This window comes from Crinia signifera, chromosome 6 (assembly GCF_055691185.1).
Source record: "Crinia signifera chromosome 6, ASM5569118v1, whole genome shotgun sequence".
In the NCBI taxonomy this organism is placed as follows: Eukaryota; Metazoa; Chordata; class Amphibia; order Anura; family Myobatrachidae; genus Crinia; species Crinia signifera.
The window spans coordinates 186,107,639-186,125,446 of NC_139222.1; the positions used below are offsets into that span (position 1 = coordinate 186,107,639).

General features: G+C 43.0%; 1 protein-coding gene across 5 annotated transcripts in view; it reads left to right on the forward strand.

Annotated features, from left to right (window-relative positions):
• Positions 1 to 14,257, forward strand: part of ARHGAP44 (Rho GTPase activating protein 44) — a 185,187-nt gene extending 170,930 nt beyond the window's left edge. For 4 of the 5 annotated variants that reach the window (XM_083148383.1, XM_083148384.1, XM_083148387.1 and 1 more), the window contains one exon: positions 12,172 to 14,257. In XM_083148383.1, coding sequence (XP_083004509.1) covers positions 12,172 to 12,314 — 143 coding nt within the window. In that variant the 3' untranslated portion in view covers positions 12,315 to 14,257. The remainder of the gene's footprint in view (positions 1 to 12,171) is intronic. The other variant, XM_083148385.1, reaches the window with a different exon arrangement.
• The last annotated feature ends 3,551 nt before the right edge of the window (positions 14,258 to 17,808 follow it).

The following is a 17,808-nucleotide window of genomic DNA, read 5'->3' on the forward strand; positions in this document are numbered from 1 at the left end:
CACAGAGTCGGAGCCCCATGGTTAAAAGCTCAACCCCCAGATAAATTATGGGAGATTCTAGGTACGGCTAAAAATTCCTTCATCTACAGAATGCAGTAATCGGGTGGGACAGTATGGTCATGTAGGGCTTTGAAACTCAGTAAATTAAACTTAAAGGTTATTCGCCATAATATAGGCAGTTAGTTGGCTAGAACAGCTAGTTGGTTAACAGCCTGGCAGCTGTAATTGGTGCAATTATTTTGCGGGGAGACCAAGGTAGCGGGCATTGTTATAATCGAACGGGATGATACAAATGCATGTATGACTGTTGGCAGGTCTTCAGAGGGTGTCTGGCAATGTTCCTCAGATAAAATAATGAGGATTTGATTGCAGCTGATATCTGATGTTTAAGTGTCAAGCCACCATCTAGCACAACGCCAAGATTCCGCATATGATCCGCAAATGATCAGAGTTTAGCAATTCTGTACCCCAAATGTCAATCCAGTTGGTTGGCTATGCTGCAGTCTTGTCTTTTGTTGTTGAGGCCCTATCATAAGGACTTCTGTTTTATCAGGATTATAAAAGATACATCGTAAACATGCGTTTTGTACAGTATGCCAAGGGTACGTCTTCAACTGCATGTTCCAAGTTTATGACGAATAATCCGTAGAATACAGTATGTGCTTGGTAAATGCTGGGAGCTGTAACTTGACAGTGTTAGTAGTAAATGCTTACAATATTCAATTTGCACAGAAACATGTGTGATATGACAGTCAAAGTGACAGGCAATGTGGATATGCAGTAATTTTATGGAAACTTTGGATGCCATGGATATTCTGGATGTCAAACATAGACCCAGTGATTTGGAGGATTAACAAGCATACTGCTAGTGATGTGTGATGGGTTTAAAACCCACAGATTTTGAATCTGTATCCAGCACTAGCGCTCAAAGCCTAGTATGGTAGCACCAAAATCAAAGAGAAAACAGCATAGGATCCTCTTCAAAAGAGCCACTACCAACAATAATCTTTGGCAGGCTAGGCTAAGGACGCTATAGCAGGGTAACACACAGCATGGAATTTTGCCGCCATAATGTCTTCCAGCACTATCCTGGCACAGGGCTGAATTCTATAAGAGAAGTTAGTCCTCACACACACCCTTCATTGGAATTTATTCTGATTATTGATTTTCTTTTATGAGATAGTGATCTTTATATTTCTTACAATATTCATATTAATTATAAGGAGGAAGAGTTATTTGTCATGGACCAAATAGGATTAATGAATTAGATGCTATTAGCTTGTAGTTCAGTCTGTAAAAAAGTCTTAATGTATTGGTGGTTTTTGCCAGGGATCTATGTAAGGAGGTTTGGAATTCACTCTGCCCAGTACCCAGGTCGCAGTCCTCTGCACTGACCACTATCATGGTAGTTAGAGGCAATGAGGACTACAGCCTGAAAACCAGGGTCTGGTTACATGTTCATATAAATCACTGCATAAATAAATAGTCAGCCAAATAACGCCACTGTCACTGATGTTACTAGGATGTTACTAGGATGTTACTATAGCCACAAAATAATGCAGAAGGATAGGGCTTGAAATAAAATGGCTCATATATTGGAGCATACAAAAGAATCACATTAATGTCTGAGCTAGGTAGTAAGTCAAATATTCTGGCCAATTCCTTTAGCAAGAATGCAGTTTAAATAGGTAGCCTGTAACAGTAGTGATCACCAGACTGCAAGCACAAATGCCAGAAAGTTCTGCTCTTCCTTTGCTGTAGTGGGTCCCGACAGTCGGGATCCCGACAGTCATTAGCCCGACGTCGGAATCCCGACAGTCATTAGCCCGACGTCGGAATCCCGACTGCCCGGACTCAGACAGCATGGTGAGCGCAACAAAGCCCCTTGCGGGTTCGCAGCGCTCGCCACCTATTCTATTCTCCCTCTATGGGGGTCGTGTACTACCACGAGGGAAAATAGTGGGTGGCACCCGTCTGTCAGCATTTTGACAGTCAGGATCCTGACGTCGGGTAAATGACTGTCGGGATCCCGACTGTCGGGACCGCGTCCGGCACCCGCTGTAGTACAGGAAATAGTGACAAAACTCATAATTAGCATAATGCACACTTCAAATGAGGTAAAGAATTCCTCATGTCAAATTTTGAAGCATGAGGTGTTTGCTGACTAATGCTCATCACTTGGCAGAATTTCCGAAAGGAGGACTCCACACTCTCTTGAAACTTTTCTACTTGCTGTTCAACTTGCTTTTCTACTTGCTGTTCAACAAATATCACAGCGGGTGTACTTACTGTGATGGAGACTCAGTTGTTGACAAGTGGCTTGGGTAGAGAAGATTTCAAGGTAATTTTAGCCTGAAGCCAACCAGATTCATTTCTTGTAAAAATCCAAGAGCCCGATGAAATCAGGTACATACTTCATCCTGGGAACCCTTAATTAACAGGCAAAAGTTACCACCTAGACCCAACTTTGGAACCATGTGCCTGCTTTTTTTTTTTTTTTTTTTCAGAAAAAACTTTTACAACTAACTAAAGCCTATGGAATAATTTACTTTTACTACAGATTTTGGAGACATCGGGGATCATTCTAAAATCAATTGGTCGGGGAACCGATTGTTTGCGACTGCACCATGCAGGTTTGTTGGGTCTAAAGACAAAGAGGTCTTTTCAGTCTTTGAATGCTCAGAGAATGGCTTCTACAAGCCCAAAGTCTGTGACATCTTTTCATTGGCCACCAGTAATGATAAGATAACAGAACTATGGTCTTAGTGATTGCAGCCTGATCTGCAAAAAACAGTGACATGGGTCCAGTGGATTAATTTAGACTCCAACATTACAGGAGCTATTGAACACACTGGAGGAGGAATATGACAAATAGGTAAGTGCAACCACACAGGAAGAATTAATAATAGGTTTATTTTAATTCAAAACTTCATGATCCTCTGACTCAAAAGACAGGACGTCAGCTTTTTTATTAGTGTTTCCTGGGAATGAGATTGAATCATCAGCAAAGAAAAACAAAGACCATCTGGCTTGTCTTGGATTGAAGCACTGGACATTTTGAAGACCAACAAGGTTTTCTAAACCATGGCAGGTAGCTTGGCTCCTTCCAGTAATTATCTCTCTAATTCAGATACTCTTCTAATGCCAAATTGATGGCCAATAATTTTTTGTAGCCAATAGCATAATTTTTTCTACAGGCAAGAACTTTTTGGGAGAAGAAACCACATATATAGCATAACAGAATGTAGTTCAAGGAAGAAAGCCACAAAAGATCTGCTTGTTTCAAAGTTGGTGCGAATATTCAGACCTTGCATTGGAAAGATCTTTGTGTCATTGCTGTAATATGCAACCCTACTGTTTGATCGTTTATAATAAATGAACGGTAATAAATGGTTATAATGGTTAAACTGAAATCTCTTCTTAGCCTTGGCATCAGTTATCTGAGGCTTGAAAATAATATGGATCCCTTTGTATACCCAATCTTGGTAAAGTGTACTCAAGAAAAGGTCATCTACTTTTTTCTAAAATACATTTCTCAAATTTGATAAACAGATTGTTCTCCCATGGGCTGGTGAGATCTTATACCCCATGTTTCTGATGAGTAATCAGATCTTTAGAGAAAAATTAGACTTTGTTAGAGTAATGTACTACAACTAGATGTAGAAAGTCACAGAGTATTGATTAATACATTCTGAAACACTGCTGGTGGACAATTCAAGCCAAAGATCATCAACAAATATTCAGAATGACAATCTCTGTTGTCAAATGCTGACTTTCATTTGGCCCCGTCTCTTATTCTGATGGCATTGTATGATCATTTTACAGTCCAACATAATTAATATAGGAGCTCCTTTTAACCTCTGAAATAATTCCAAGACCGGTATACGGTATTTGTCTTTTATTGTGATAGCAATGAATCCAAGGTTGTCAAAAGAAGCACACACACTGCACTATTTATCATACACGATGTGCACAATATATTGTTAACGATGTTCGCTCCCACCAGATGTTGACAATATATATATTGGCAACGACAGCATGTTCGGAGCTGTGTTCGGATGACGTCACTAAACAGGACTGTCAGGACTGTAGTACCAGGCCCAGATAGAGAGCGGGTCCTCCTCTGCAGCTGTATAAACTGGTCCTTAACAACACTTCGGCAACCATGGAGGAGACAAAGAAAATAACAATATGGATGAACACCTAAAGCAAGCATCTAGACCAAATAGGACACTGCTACAGTAGCAGGGCTTTAAGGTGTACATACACAGTGCATTTTTGTCTCCCATGCACATCACATTGTAAAGTACAAAAAGTATGTGCAGTCCTTAATTTTGTACTAGATTGCATCACATCTAGTACAAAATGCATCCTTTTGTAGCATATTACATGTGTTTTGAACTAGATGTGATGAGATCTAGTACAAAATGCACGGAGCACATCACACCGTGTGTGGGCACCTCAAGGTATCTATATGTGTGAGAGGAAGGTGACTTGGCTATATCTGTGTGAGAGCGGGGAGATGGGGAAGGGCTGGGGATATGTGAGAGAAGGAGTTGGGTAGGGCAGGGATTTGTATACTGTATGTGTGTGTGAGAGTACAGTGAAGCTGCCTCAAGGGTATATATATGTATAATTCTGAGGTGATTGTGGAAGGGCTATATGTGTGAGGGGAAGGTTTCTGGGGCAAGGCTGGGTATATATATTTGGGAAATAGGTAGCTGGGATATATGTGTGTTAGAGGGAAGTGTCGGGCAGGTCTGGGTATATGTGTGTGAGGTAATTGGCTAGGGTATATGTGTGTGAGAGGAAGGTGACTGGGCTATATCTGTGTGAGAGCGGGGAGATGGGGAAGGGCTGGGGATATGTGTGAGAAGGAGTTTGGTAGGGCAGGGATTTGTATATGTGTGTGTGAGAGTATGGCTTACATCCCAACATGACCCTCTCCAGGAGGGACACATTGCTCTGCTCCTGCACTTTCCTCTTAATGTATGATTACCATCACCTGTGTTGAAGCAACTTTCTTATCAATTAACCTGTTTAAGGTAATCATACATTAAGAGGAAAGTCCAGGAGCAGACCAATGTGTCCCTCCTGGAGAGGGTCATGTTGGGAGGTATGGTATGGTGAAGCTGCCATGAGGGTATATACAGGTTGAGTATCCCTTATCTAAATGCTCGGGACCAGGAGAATTTTGGATAATGGATAATTCCGTATTTCGGTATATTTTAATATTTCAATGTTGTACATACACATCAAACACTTGAAATAAACACAAATATATTTTATTTGTGCTTAAAACAAGGTTTCAAAACATGAAAGAAAGTTTGTGTACAATCTCAGGCACTGAATTTAAATGCCAAGCAATCATTGTCTTGCACATATATAATGGCAGTTACATATCATTCCCTCAGTAGTGCTGTTACAGATGTCCACAGTAAGTTTACTTTTTAAATTTTTGCTCACTTTCTGGAATGTATGGTTTTCGGATAACGGATATTCGGATACAGGATACTCAACCTGTCTATGTATCATTCTGAGGTGGTTGAGGCAGGGCAATATGTGTGAGGGGAAGGTTGCTGGGGCAGGGCTGGGTATATATGTATATAGGTTGCTGGGACAGATCTGGGTATATATGTGTGTGTGAGGTAATTGGCTAGGGCAGGAGTAGCCAACTCCAGTCCTCGAGAGCTACCAACAGTTAACGTTTTCCATGTCTCCTCACACAATCACAAGTGAAGTATTTAGCTCCACCTGTGGATCTTTTAAAATGTGTCAGGCGGTAATGAGTGCACCTGGGTACCTGTGAGGGGAGCTGGAAAACATGAATTGTTGGTAGCTCTCGAGGACTGGAGTTGGCTACGTTATATGTGTGTGAGAGGAAGGTGGTTGAAGTGTGTGTGTGTGGGGGGGGTGGAGCTGCTATGAGGGTATTTATGTATCATACCGAGGTGGCTAGGGTATCATTATTTGTATGATTGATTGATATGCTATAACAACATCTACCCCTACAGCCTAAACTTTGAAAATTTGTTTTTTAAAAACTGGTTTACTCACCAATAGATGCCTCTCCCCCTCTGTAGCTCCACCCACATTAGCCACAGCTACACCCGCTGAGGGAAAACTATTTATTTGGTCATCTCCGAGCCCCACGATGGTAGCCCTGGAAGGTGTTGCAGGCCAGAGGCACCTCTGTTACTTAGTGATTTATCTATTTGCTTTCTAATCACCTGTTGGCATACTATTACATACCACTTTTTGTGTGGTTTTCTGGCTATTTTTCTGGGATGTGCAGTTTGACAGATAATCAGAGTCTTTGCCAATGTGCAGACCATTCCATTCCACTTTCCGGGCCTGATTCTGTGTGGATCGCATATTTATCATATGCAGTAGCTAAGCATATGCTATCGATATGCTATCGATAGAAATGCAAATGCAGGAGGAAGTGCATACCACCCCCTCCCTGCATTTGCCATTTCTTAAAACTGCTATGCAATCACACTTTTAGAAAAATATCCTGATCATTGGTCATGATGCTCCTATGCAGCTGGAGCCTGAGTAACTTACTAAGGCTGCCTGTCACAGGGTTGTAACTCATTGTGCAGTTCTCGGCCTTGCCACTCCTGGAAAATGGGCAACAAGCTCCTATTTCGTTAAATGCTGCCTGCCCCCATCGTTTCCCCCTAACGCCTGTGTCTGTCAATCAGGTATTTGCAAAATTACAATGCGATCGGAGGACCCATCATGTACATGCGCAAAATGAGTCATGGGCATTTTCCCGTCCATCGGGAAACTGCATGATTGATCTCTATTGCGATCGGTCCTGAATCAGGCTCTCTGACTGATGAAGGTGATTAGGACATAATAAGTCACTTGTATCAAGTAAAATACATTTATACACAAATAGAAGTACTAATTTATTTCAAATAAACACATACATCCACTGTCTTCTCTTTAGAAATCAGTTGGGATTGTTTCCTGCCGCAGACAGAATACACATATTTATATGATGTGACTAGACTGCAGCCACAATAATTAGATATTATTAAAGAGTTCAAGACAGTCGGCCAACAGGCTGCTACTAATTTTTATCATCCGTATTTTAAACCATGTGTTGAGCACCAGCGAAATAAATAGTTCCCGACAATCACATATCTATTTTTTGAGCTATCTAAGTCATGAGGACGGAGGAAGTCTTGTGCAGAAGACACAATTTAATCTGCATAATGATGGAAGTCTAAAACTAATTGTGCTCGTGCACAGTACAAAAATATGTGTATATCCCATTCTATTTTAGGCCCCAACTGTGTGCCTGATAACTAACAAATATAATTTGGGCTCTCCCTTTACCCCATCCCAAAAAAGGCATTTTAGTGTCTGTAACCGTATTCTCAAGAGTTCAATAAAACCTTTCTATGAATAATAAACCTGCAAAACGTGACTTGCTACAACACAGTTGTCACATGATACAAATATATGGCCATGTGATGACACAAACTCTAGAACTGGGGTAGCCAACCCTAGTCCTCGAGAGCTACCAACAGTGCATGTTTTGCAGGTCTCCTCAAAGAATCACAAGTGAGCTAATTAGCTCCATCTGTGTATCTTTTAAAATGTGTCAGTGATTAATGAGTGCAGCTGTGCAGCAGCTAGGTTGTCTGGAAAATGTGAACTGTTGGTAGCTCTCGAGGGCTAGGGTTGGCTACCACTGCTCTAGAACAACTCGGACATAAATATTAATGTCTTACATTATCTCTTATATATTTAGCCAGATCTGTCACTCAACCCCTGTGGAGAACGTTCCTGTGTAGAACAGTTTCACTTTCATGTGTCTGACGTTCCACCCCCTTGACATCACCTCCCCCCGCCCAGCCAGGGCTACAGTACATGCCCACCATCCACCATTACTCCACAGCCACCATCCACCATTACTCCTGCACATCCCTACCCTCTGCCAGGACCCCCGCGACCCCCCCTCCCGCGATTCGCGGGACCCCCCCGCGACCCCCCCTCCCGCGATTCGCGGGACTCCCGCGAATCGCGCGACCCCCCCCCTCCCGCGATTCGCGGGACCCCCGCGACCCCCCCTCCCGCGATTTGCGGAACCCCTGTGACCCCCCCTCCCGCCATTCGCAGGACCCCGCACCCCCCCTCCCGCGATTCGCGGGACCCCCGCTTTCCACCCTCCCGCAAGTCGCGGGACCCCCGCGACCCCCCTCCCGTGATTCACGGAACCCCCGCGAACCCCCCCTCCCGCGATTTGCGGGACCCCCGCGACCCCCCTCCCGCGATTCGCGGGACCCCCGCGACCACCCCGGTATCCGGACTATTGTTAGACAGCACTTACATCGACAGCCATTACATCGACACCATTAGTTCGACACCTCAATAGGTCGACATACCATTAGGTCGACATGTCATTATGTCGACAGCTCATTAGGTCGACAACTCATTAGGTCGACAGCTCATTAGGTCGACATGTTTTTAGGTCGACACTGCCATTAGGTCGACAGTGTCTATGTCGACACTGCCATTAGGTCGACAGTGTCTATGTCGACAGTAAAAAGGTCGACATGGGTTTTTTCACTGTTTATTGAGCCGACATGTGCCGACAGGCGGTATTTCATGCCCTACTATCCACTAGGGCGTGGTGGGAGAATAAAATAGTGTGCCGAGCGCAGCGAGGCACCGTGCCCGAAGCATAGCGAGCGGCTGCGGTACACTTCAAACTGTGTCGACATTTCGGCCAAAAAACAGCGAAAAAACCCATGTCGACCTTTTGACTGTCGACATAGACTGTCGACATGTATATGCCTAATGGCAGTGTCGACCTAAAAACATGTCGACCTAATGAGCTGTCGACATAATGACATGTCAACCTAATGGTATGTCGACCTAAAACCATGTCGACCTATTGAGCTGTCGAACTAATGGTGTCGATGTAATGGCTGTCGATGTAAGTGCTGTCTAATATCCGTCCCAGACCCGACCACCCCCTCCCGCGATTCGCTGGACCTCCGCGACCACCCCCTCCCGCGAAACGCGGGACCCCCGCGACCCTCCCGCAAATCGCGGGACCCCAGCGACCCCTCCCTCCCGCGAGCCCCCTCCCGCGATTCGCAGGACCCCTGCATCCTCCCCTCCCGCGATTCGCGGGACCCCTGCGACCCCCCCTCCCGGCATTAAAAGGGCCCCCCGCGACCCCCCCTCCCGTGATTCACGGCACCCCCCCCTACTGTGATTTGCGACCCCCCTCCCGCAATTCGCGCCGCCCCCTCCCGCGATTCACAGAACCCCCCGTAGAAGCCCCCCTCCCGCGATTTGCGGGCCCCCTCGGCACTTCTCGCGATTTGCGACCGCCCCCTAATTCACACATTCGGGGACCCCACCTCCCGCGATTCATGCCCCCCTCACGCAATTCACGGCACCCCCCACACCCCCCTTCCTGCGATTCGCAACCCCTCACGACCCCAACTCCCGCGATTCACGAAACCCCCCGTAGCGCCCCCCTCCCGCGATTTGCGGGCCCCCTCGGCACCTCTCGCGATTTGCGACCGCCCCGTAATTCACACATTCGGGGACCCCCCCTCCCGCGATTCATGCCCCCCTCACGCAATTCACGGCACCCCCCATACCCCCCTTCCTGCGATTCGGAACCCCCCACGACCCCCCCTCCCGCGATTCATGCCCCCTCCCGCGATTCACGGACCCCCGCACCACTCCCCTGCGCCCACCCTCCCTTGATTCACGCCCCCCTCATGCAATTCACGGCAACCCCCCACACCCCCCCTCCTGCGATTCGCAGCCCCCCCATGACCCCCGCCTCCTGCGATTCATGACCCCTCCCGTGACTCACGGACCCCCGCACCACCCCCCCTTGACTCACGGCACCCCACGCGCCCCTCCCGCAATTCAGGGACCTCCGCAACCCCCCCTCCCGCAATTCACTAACCCCGACAACCCCCCTCCCGCAATTTGCGGACCCCCCTTCCCACGATTCAAGCCCCCCGTGCCCCCGCCCACGATTTGCGGACCCCCGCCCCCTCCCGCTAACCGCGGATCCCCACACACCACCCCCCCTCCCGCAATTTGCAGACCCCCCAGACCCCCTTCCGGCAATTCCACCCCCCAGCGGACCACCGCGGCCCCCGCTCCCGCATTTCACGTACCCCCGTGACAATGGGGGATCCTGTACCACCACAAGCAGGTACCGCCCCTAGGTGGCAAATCCGGCCCTGGCTGCCGCACTGCAGGTTTCCCCACTGTCCTCTGCACCAGCGCCACAACTTTTATCAATGTCTTGCCCACATACCACTATTATACAGCCTCCTGCTCTCATGCACGCTCACTCCCTCCCAGTGGGAGGAGACGCTCACCCACTGCCGGGAGCTGCATACTGTCCCCCACCCTCCTCCAGTTCTAGGGATGCCCATCGACCATCAATGATTTTCAAATAATCGATGGTTTATGGCCGATGTTGAATACTTTTGCCATCAATGTGGGAGGACACTGCCCTGCCTCCTGTTCTCCTGCCCCGTAACTTCCGCCAGTGGAGACCCGCTAACCCTGTGTTGCCCACATTCCCCTATCATGCTTTACCGCCCAGCCTCCTGCTCTCATGCACCCTAACTCCCACCCAGTCGGAGGAGACACTGACTCCTGTATTTCTGTGCTGCCACGCTGGACCCTCACCCACTGGCAGAAGCTGCACAGTGTCCACCACCCTCTTTAGTCCCCCGTATGCCCACACACCCCTATCACTACCCAGCTTCCTGCTCTCCTGAACCGTAACTTCCACCACTGGGTAATCGCTGACGCTGTGTTGCCCACATACCCCTATCATGCCTCATATCCCAGCCTCCTGCTCTCATGCACCCTAACTCCCACCCAGTAGGAGGAGACACTGACTCAGGGCCACCGTCCGGTACTCCTGTGCTGCCACGCTGGACCCTCACCCACTGCCAGAAGCTGCAATACAGGGCATCTTTCATACAATTCTAACCATATTTCTCACAATACAAATGTTCACAAATTAAGGGGCGTAGCCCCTTACGCCGGTTTGAAGAGCGCCCGTAGGGCGCGATGAATCACCTAGTTATTATTATTTTCCGTGATTCCTATAAATAATGTCATGTGATTTAGCTTTCTGAGTGATTGTCACAGATTGGGGAAAGCATACACTACACACTGTTAAAATGCCATGGAAAGACATTAAAGAATATTTTTTTTAAATGGCAGTTGTCAAAACACGCAGCAACAATATCAGAGAAATTGCCTTTCACTTCTGCTTAGCTTTGATCACAGATGAATTATACATACCTTTATGTGGCATCCTCTGTAAGTAAGGCCACATATACATTACCTGATTTTTTAATAGATATCGCTCAGAAGGACCCTTCTGAGAGACATCAATTAAAAAAAGGGTAGTTTGTACCCTCAATATAATTAACAGTGGCCGCTCCCCTGTATTTTTAACAACACCCCCTGCCGGCTGAACATGCAGGTCAATTCTGACTATATAGTCAAAGACTTACATGTTCAGCAGGCCCTGGTGAATGCTCAATTTGTTCACCTGTGGCTGCAGCCGATATCAGGGAGTCGTCTAGTGTGTATGGGGTTAAAGTTATTTTGGTTTGATATTATTGCATGTGCCTGTTGGATCAATTTTATGTAGCCATACATTCAAAATAGTCAATGGGTTTATAAAGAAAAAACTATTTCTCCTGAAAAAGCTGTAGGTGCTCTTAATCATTTTTATTATTTTATTATGTTTTTTTTTAACTACTGTATATTTGTGAGGTTGAGTTTTCCATCAATTTAAATCTGTTTGTTTGTCAAATGAAATACAACTTGGAGGATTAACGATTTTAGTTTATACATAGCTTCGTGTCCACAGTGTGGTTCATGCCTTGTCAACTTTCTATTGACTCATCAAGATAACATTGATATGGACCAGGACACCTCGCAATATGATCTTTACCTAATATATCTACTGTATGGTGGCCACAGGCAGAAATATATTCTATATATTTCAAGCCTAAAAAAGCTTTTCTTCTTGGAGACAGGTGTAGAAACATCTTAGTTGACCATAAGCACTTATTTCAGGGGAGAATTCTGGTGAGATAATATTTTGGAGATTTCTAATATCTTTCTTTTCATCCTTGTTTCCAGATAGCATCCATTTTGACATTCCATCTATCCTCATTGAGATCGACACTGCCTTGAAACGTGATGCCATGATACAAGAACAACAGAGACGTTCCGCAGAAGGCAGGACAGAATCAGATGAAGAGACAGAGAGCACCGCCCTCTGACATTAGCCACACTTTGTGCCCACCATGATCAACAGCCAAACGTGTGCCAATTTCTGTAAATGATCCCCACTGTCCTATTAACAGGGGGTGCCTTTATTGAAGGATTTTATTTTCCAAAATAGGCCTTTCCACGCCAGTGGATTCAATTAGTCACCTACCCACTAAAAAAGGGAACTTACTTCATAAATCATTCTGTGTTTCTTTTTTTACTTCCTCCATTTTAAATCTATGTCTACTTCTACCGAACAATTGAGTCAGGTAACAAGGTGTCAAAATCCACATTTAGTTTAATAGTAACCTGGGCGCAATGTCAGCCATTTTAAAAGTAGTCAGTGCTGCTTATCCTAGCAATTTGACATTTCAGGTACTGTACAAGATCAAAGTCCCTTATAAATTAGAAAATGGAAGTCTATGATGTTGCTCTGCATCAATGTCAAGTCTTTATTATGCACAAAGCACCCTCTCTGACGTGGCATGTGTTATCCTGCTCCTACAGGCCTCTGGGTAGCACCAAGCTCTGCCACTTCTAGAAAGTAAATACTACTGTACAATAGTGGTAATTATTATTATAGACCTTAAATGAGAATATACCACCCAAAGAAATCCTGCAACTCAAGGCCTGGTATTTGAGTATTAATTTTGGTTCTTGGTACGGTTCCATTTCCCAGAGCGAACCCCTTTATTTTTCTATTACTGACTATACGCATTATGAGGGCTCAGAATTTGGAGGTCGGTTCAATGAACACATAAATACTTTGTACAGATCATCCCTATTGTTAATAAGCCAATTGAAAAAAATCAATCTTTAAGAAATATATGGCAACACACAAATAAAACTGATAACTGATGTTTGTATTAGATGCCATTCTGAAAAATCTATACCATGTCGCCTGGTTCTTCAATGTCTGGTGAATGGACACCATTAAAGATATTGGCAGTGAACTGTTTAAAATAAGTTACATTTCTTGTTTACAAATATATATTTATTACTCTTTGAAGTCACCGTTAGAGAGGATGGATTCTCGTCCGTTCCATAAATGTGTAATTTATTTTCTAAATGTATATTTTTTTTGTGTTTCAGTTTTATATTTCAGGAACGTGTCAGCAAGTCCAATGGCAGAACTATCATTTAAAACTATTCGATAAATTGAGGTATTATTCCAAATTGACATTTTCTTATATTTGTGCAGAAATCACAAGAAAAGCTAACACCATTTTTTGCACTAGTGAAACTGAATCACAAAAAATTCTACTACAAAATACTGGCAATGATAAAGCAAAATAATGTCAAAAGTTGTTCAATTAGGGAACGTGGGGGAAAATGTTGCAATAATACATGCTTCCGTTTCATCTGATTGAATAACTATCAAACTTATTCTGCCATTGCACAGTGGCTAAAGGGAGCACATATTTATTTTTTTACAGTATCATAGTTTTAGAAAGAATATCTTTTTGTTTGATTTAGGATTTTTTTTTATTTTAACCCAGTCCTCTCATTTCAAAGTGAAAACCATTATAACTTTCCCCTCTGTCAGACTAAGAGAAAATGTTGACTGTATGTTCTTCAATCAAGTGAGCTTGTCTGTGGGATATATATTCCTTGTGGCTAGCACTCACACCAAGGTATTCATAATGCTGGATAGATACCCAGATATGAGCCACAAATAGTCCAGATATAACAAAGTAAAAGGTATTCCATCTCTCTCTCTCTCTCTCTCTCTCTTTATATCTTTATATCTTTATATATATATATATATATATACATATATATATATTTATATACATAGGAGGAACGGGAGAAGAACCGTCACTCAGGTCTAACTTTAGCTGCAGGTGTATGTGGCTTGCTCTGTTGCCATATGCCAGGAGGCTGCAACAAGTGCAGCCAGCAATGTAGACAGTGGAAAAACAAAGGCACTCGGAGGCTTCTTGGATGAATCAAGGTGGACCAATTTAATCCATACAGTGCAAAAAAGCCTGTCTACGTTTCGGGGGTCAAGCCCCCGTCGTCAGGACAATAAGGCTGGTAAATTTACCAGCCTTATTGTCCTGACGACGGGGGCGACGATGGGGGCTTGACCCCCGAAACGTAGACAGGCTTTTTTGCACTGTATGGATTAAATTGGTCCACCTTGATTCATCCAAGAAGCCTCCGAGTGCCTTTGTTTTTCCACTGTCTATATATATATATATATATATATATATATACATATATATATATATACATATATATATATACATACAGTATACATCTATAGATATATAGACACACACAATAGTGCAATATGTTTCAACTAGTAAGCCCGCTCAAAGCAAATGCTTCGAAACCTAGTAGATGTAATTTGACTTACTGCTAACAGATGGCAGTGTTTCAGAGTCAGACGGACACTAGAAATATATAGATGATTAGTGTAATTCCTATTATCAACATTATGCAACCTTCAAAGTCAAGGAGTACCATTGCGGGTGGTGTAAAACCACTCTGAATATCGCAAATAGGTCATCCAATCTCTGGTCTCAGAAAACAGCTTCTCCAAGCAACTTTCAGAAATGCTCAAAAGGTTTAAAAAAATGTTCTTTATGCATACTGGAAAATATGATGCAGTCAAGTGAAAACTGATGGAACCTTGATTTTGAATTTGAATCATATAGCAATCCATCAGGACATATTTTTTTTTACTTTTTGACCATTGCTGAAGTTGCTTGGAGATGCTGTCTTCCGTGACCAGATTGGGTTTACTTATCTGTGATATTCATAGTGGGTTTACACCACCTTAACCTAAAAGTGTGCATGGGAATTTACCAAGATTGAAACATATTACACTATCAGGCGCTATTTTCCACGTTCTCTATAGATACTTTATCGACCATATGGAACAAAGGCCCTTTGGAAAAAATAAGCAGTCATTTCTACACACACAATATTCAAAGACAATTGCTTAACATTATAAATTACTGTTTGACAATTTGCTACAAACAAATTAGTAATATAGAATTCGCAATGCGCAAGAAAGGGCTAGTCTCTTATTCTGCTGTAGAACTACAAGTTCCAGTGGTGTGCAGCCCAGGGGAAAAGATCTTCCTGTCATTGTTTTCTAATCACCTCACCTGAAGCGCTCAATCTCGTTCCTTTACAATATATATGTATATATGTGTGTATGTATATATATATATATATATATATATATATATATATATGTGTATAATATATACTGTGTATATATATATATGTGTGTGTATATATATATATATATATTTACACTTACCCAACCATGCCAGATGAGTAAAGTACCAGCACAACGTTTCATGAAGATAAAAATTGTAGATGTTTGGCAAATATAAGGATTGTCAGGGTGCCCTTCTTGTTAGTACATATTGAGCAGTCCTCTTTATATTGCTTTCTTTTCAGTTTTTGTTTTTTTGTTTGTGTATGTGTGAGTGAGTGAGGTCTTAACGGTGTATTATATCGAAGAACAAGAATCTAATGTCATTGAATACTGTATATATGTATTTGTTCATAAAACTATATGCGACCCTGATGTACAATTGTAAAGAAAAAAATACTGCTTGAGTGAGCTGTATCTTTAAAAAAAATGTACATAATAGAATTATTACTTGTTCAGAGTCCCTCCTCTCATCTTTTATATATATATATTTTTCCTGTCACACTGAAATGTCTATATTTTATTGCAAGTAATGGTTGACCAATTCCCCAATATTCAGATCTGTCGTGAGAACACAATGTGTATTTATTTTTAAAATGTCCATTAACAAAATTGCCAAAATCTAGTTAAACTTGTTTTAACAGTTAAGCATGCTTTAATGTGTATTTACTTCCCACCTATTTTATCAAATGATTATTGGAGTTAAGGCCCACACACACTAGAAGATTATCTATCCAATCAGGCTGGTTGGAATGAAAATCTGGAAATTTTTGGGAGAAAATGACAATTGACCATTTGCTCCTAAACATGGAAAACTGACTAAAATTGGTCCTACAGACAAATTGGTCAATTTAAGGCCCATACACTCTAGAAGATATGAAATACGAAAGATATTGGTGAACAATTTCTCTTGAGCTGATCATGAAAGTTATTGCGCATCCACACTGAACACTGGGTGCAAATGGCATGACCTGCATGTCCGGAAGATGTCAATATCTTTAACAATGAGCGGAGGCATACACACTAGAAGATATTGGCATCAATATCATTCAGAAGCCCCATTCTGACAGAGATTGATGCCAATATCTTCAAGTGTGTATGGGCCTTTATGCAGATAACTGCTTTTGTCCATTTCCAGCATTTGGTAGAAAGTAGATTGTAATTTATTTCCAGAAATTTCCAGATTTTCATTCCAACCAGCCAGATTAGAACGATAATCTTCTAGTGTATCGGGGCCTGAAGAAAGATGCAGTCACAATTGATGGTTGAAATTCTCCAATATTGTGTCCAGCTGGCACAACTTTAGCGACCATCCTCCGGCTGCATTTCCCAGAGTGGATTAACACTAGAGGGAAAACTGAATGATCTCTTCCCGTCCTAACACTGTCCTTGGCCTCTCCATTACTCAGGTTGCGGACAGTATTATTGTGGAAACTATTAAGAATTTGCAATGATAATCATTTGAACGGAGTCCAATATTGTGTTTGGAGAAATTGATTTTTGGAAGCCACTGGTCACCGCGATTACAGGAAAATTATATAGATCTTAAACATTGGCTTACAGCTGTCAGGTTTCCGTGAACAAAAAAATAATTTAATGTTTTGCAATTTAACTATTTTCCCGCTCTGTACTTGTTACCTATGGAGATTCCTATGCACAGTTTTCACCTCAGTGGCACAATGTTTAACTGTGTAAAGCAATTGTATTGTTGTACAGCAACACTAGCCAAGTATGCAGCCTGTCAATAAACACTGAATGCTCTGTTACAGTACAAAGAACAGGTTATGTACAGCTGAAAAGATGACATCGACTTTCTAGTATTTCAGCGTGTATGCTCTTTTATCAAGTTTATGGATTTCACGCGGGGTGAATCCCTTCTATTGTGTCTGAACATGTGATAAACCTGCAGATAATTATCTTGTATCAGTGCGTGCACATCTGTGTTAACACCAACAGGCCCGAACCATAGCTTTTCCCAAGAGCCAACTCTCTCAAAATGTTTTTTTTTTATAAAATAAAAAAAATATATATAGAAAATCATTTTAAAAAGTCTCAGCATGTGGTTATTATTTCATGTGTATGAAAATATGTTTAATATATATATATATATGTGTGTGTGTGTATGTATGTATGTATGTTTGGTATGAATGAAAGTCTTTTTTTCCTGTTAATGAACCTAATGGTTGAGTCATAGGGTCGACGGTAATTAGGTCGACCACTATTGGTCGATAGGCAAAAGGACGACACGTGAAATAGGTCGACATGGATTATGTCGGCATGGTCAAAAGATCGACACAAGCAGTATGCCAACATGGAAAATGTTGACTTGG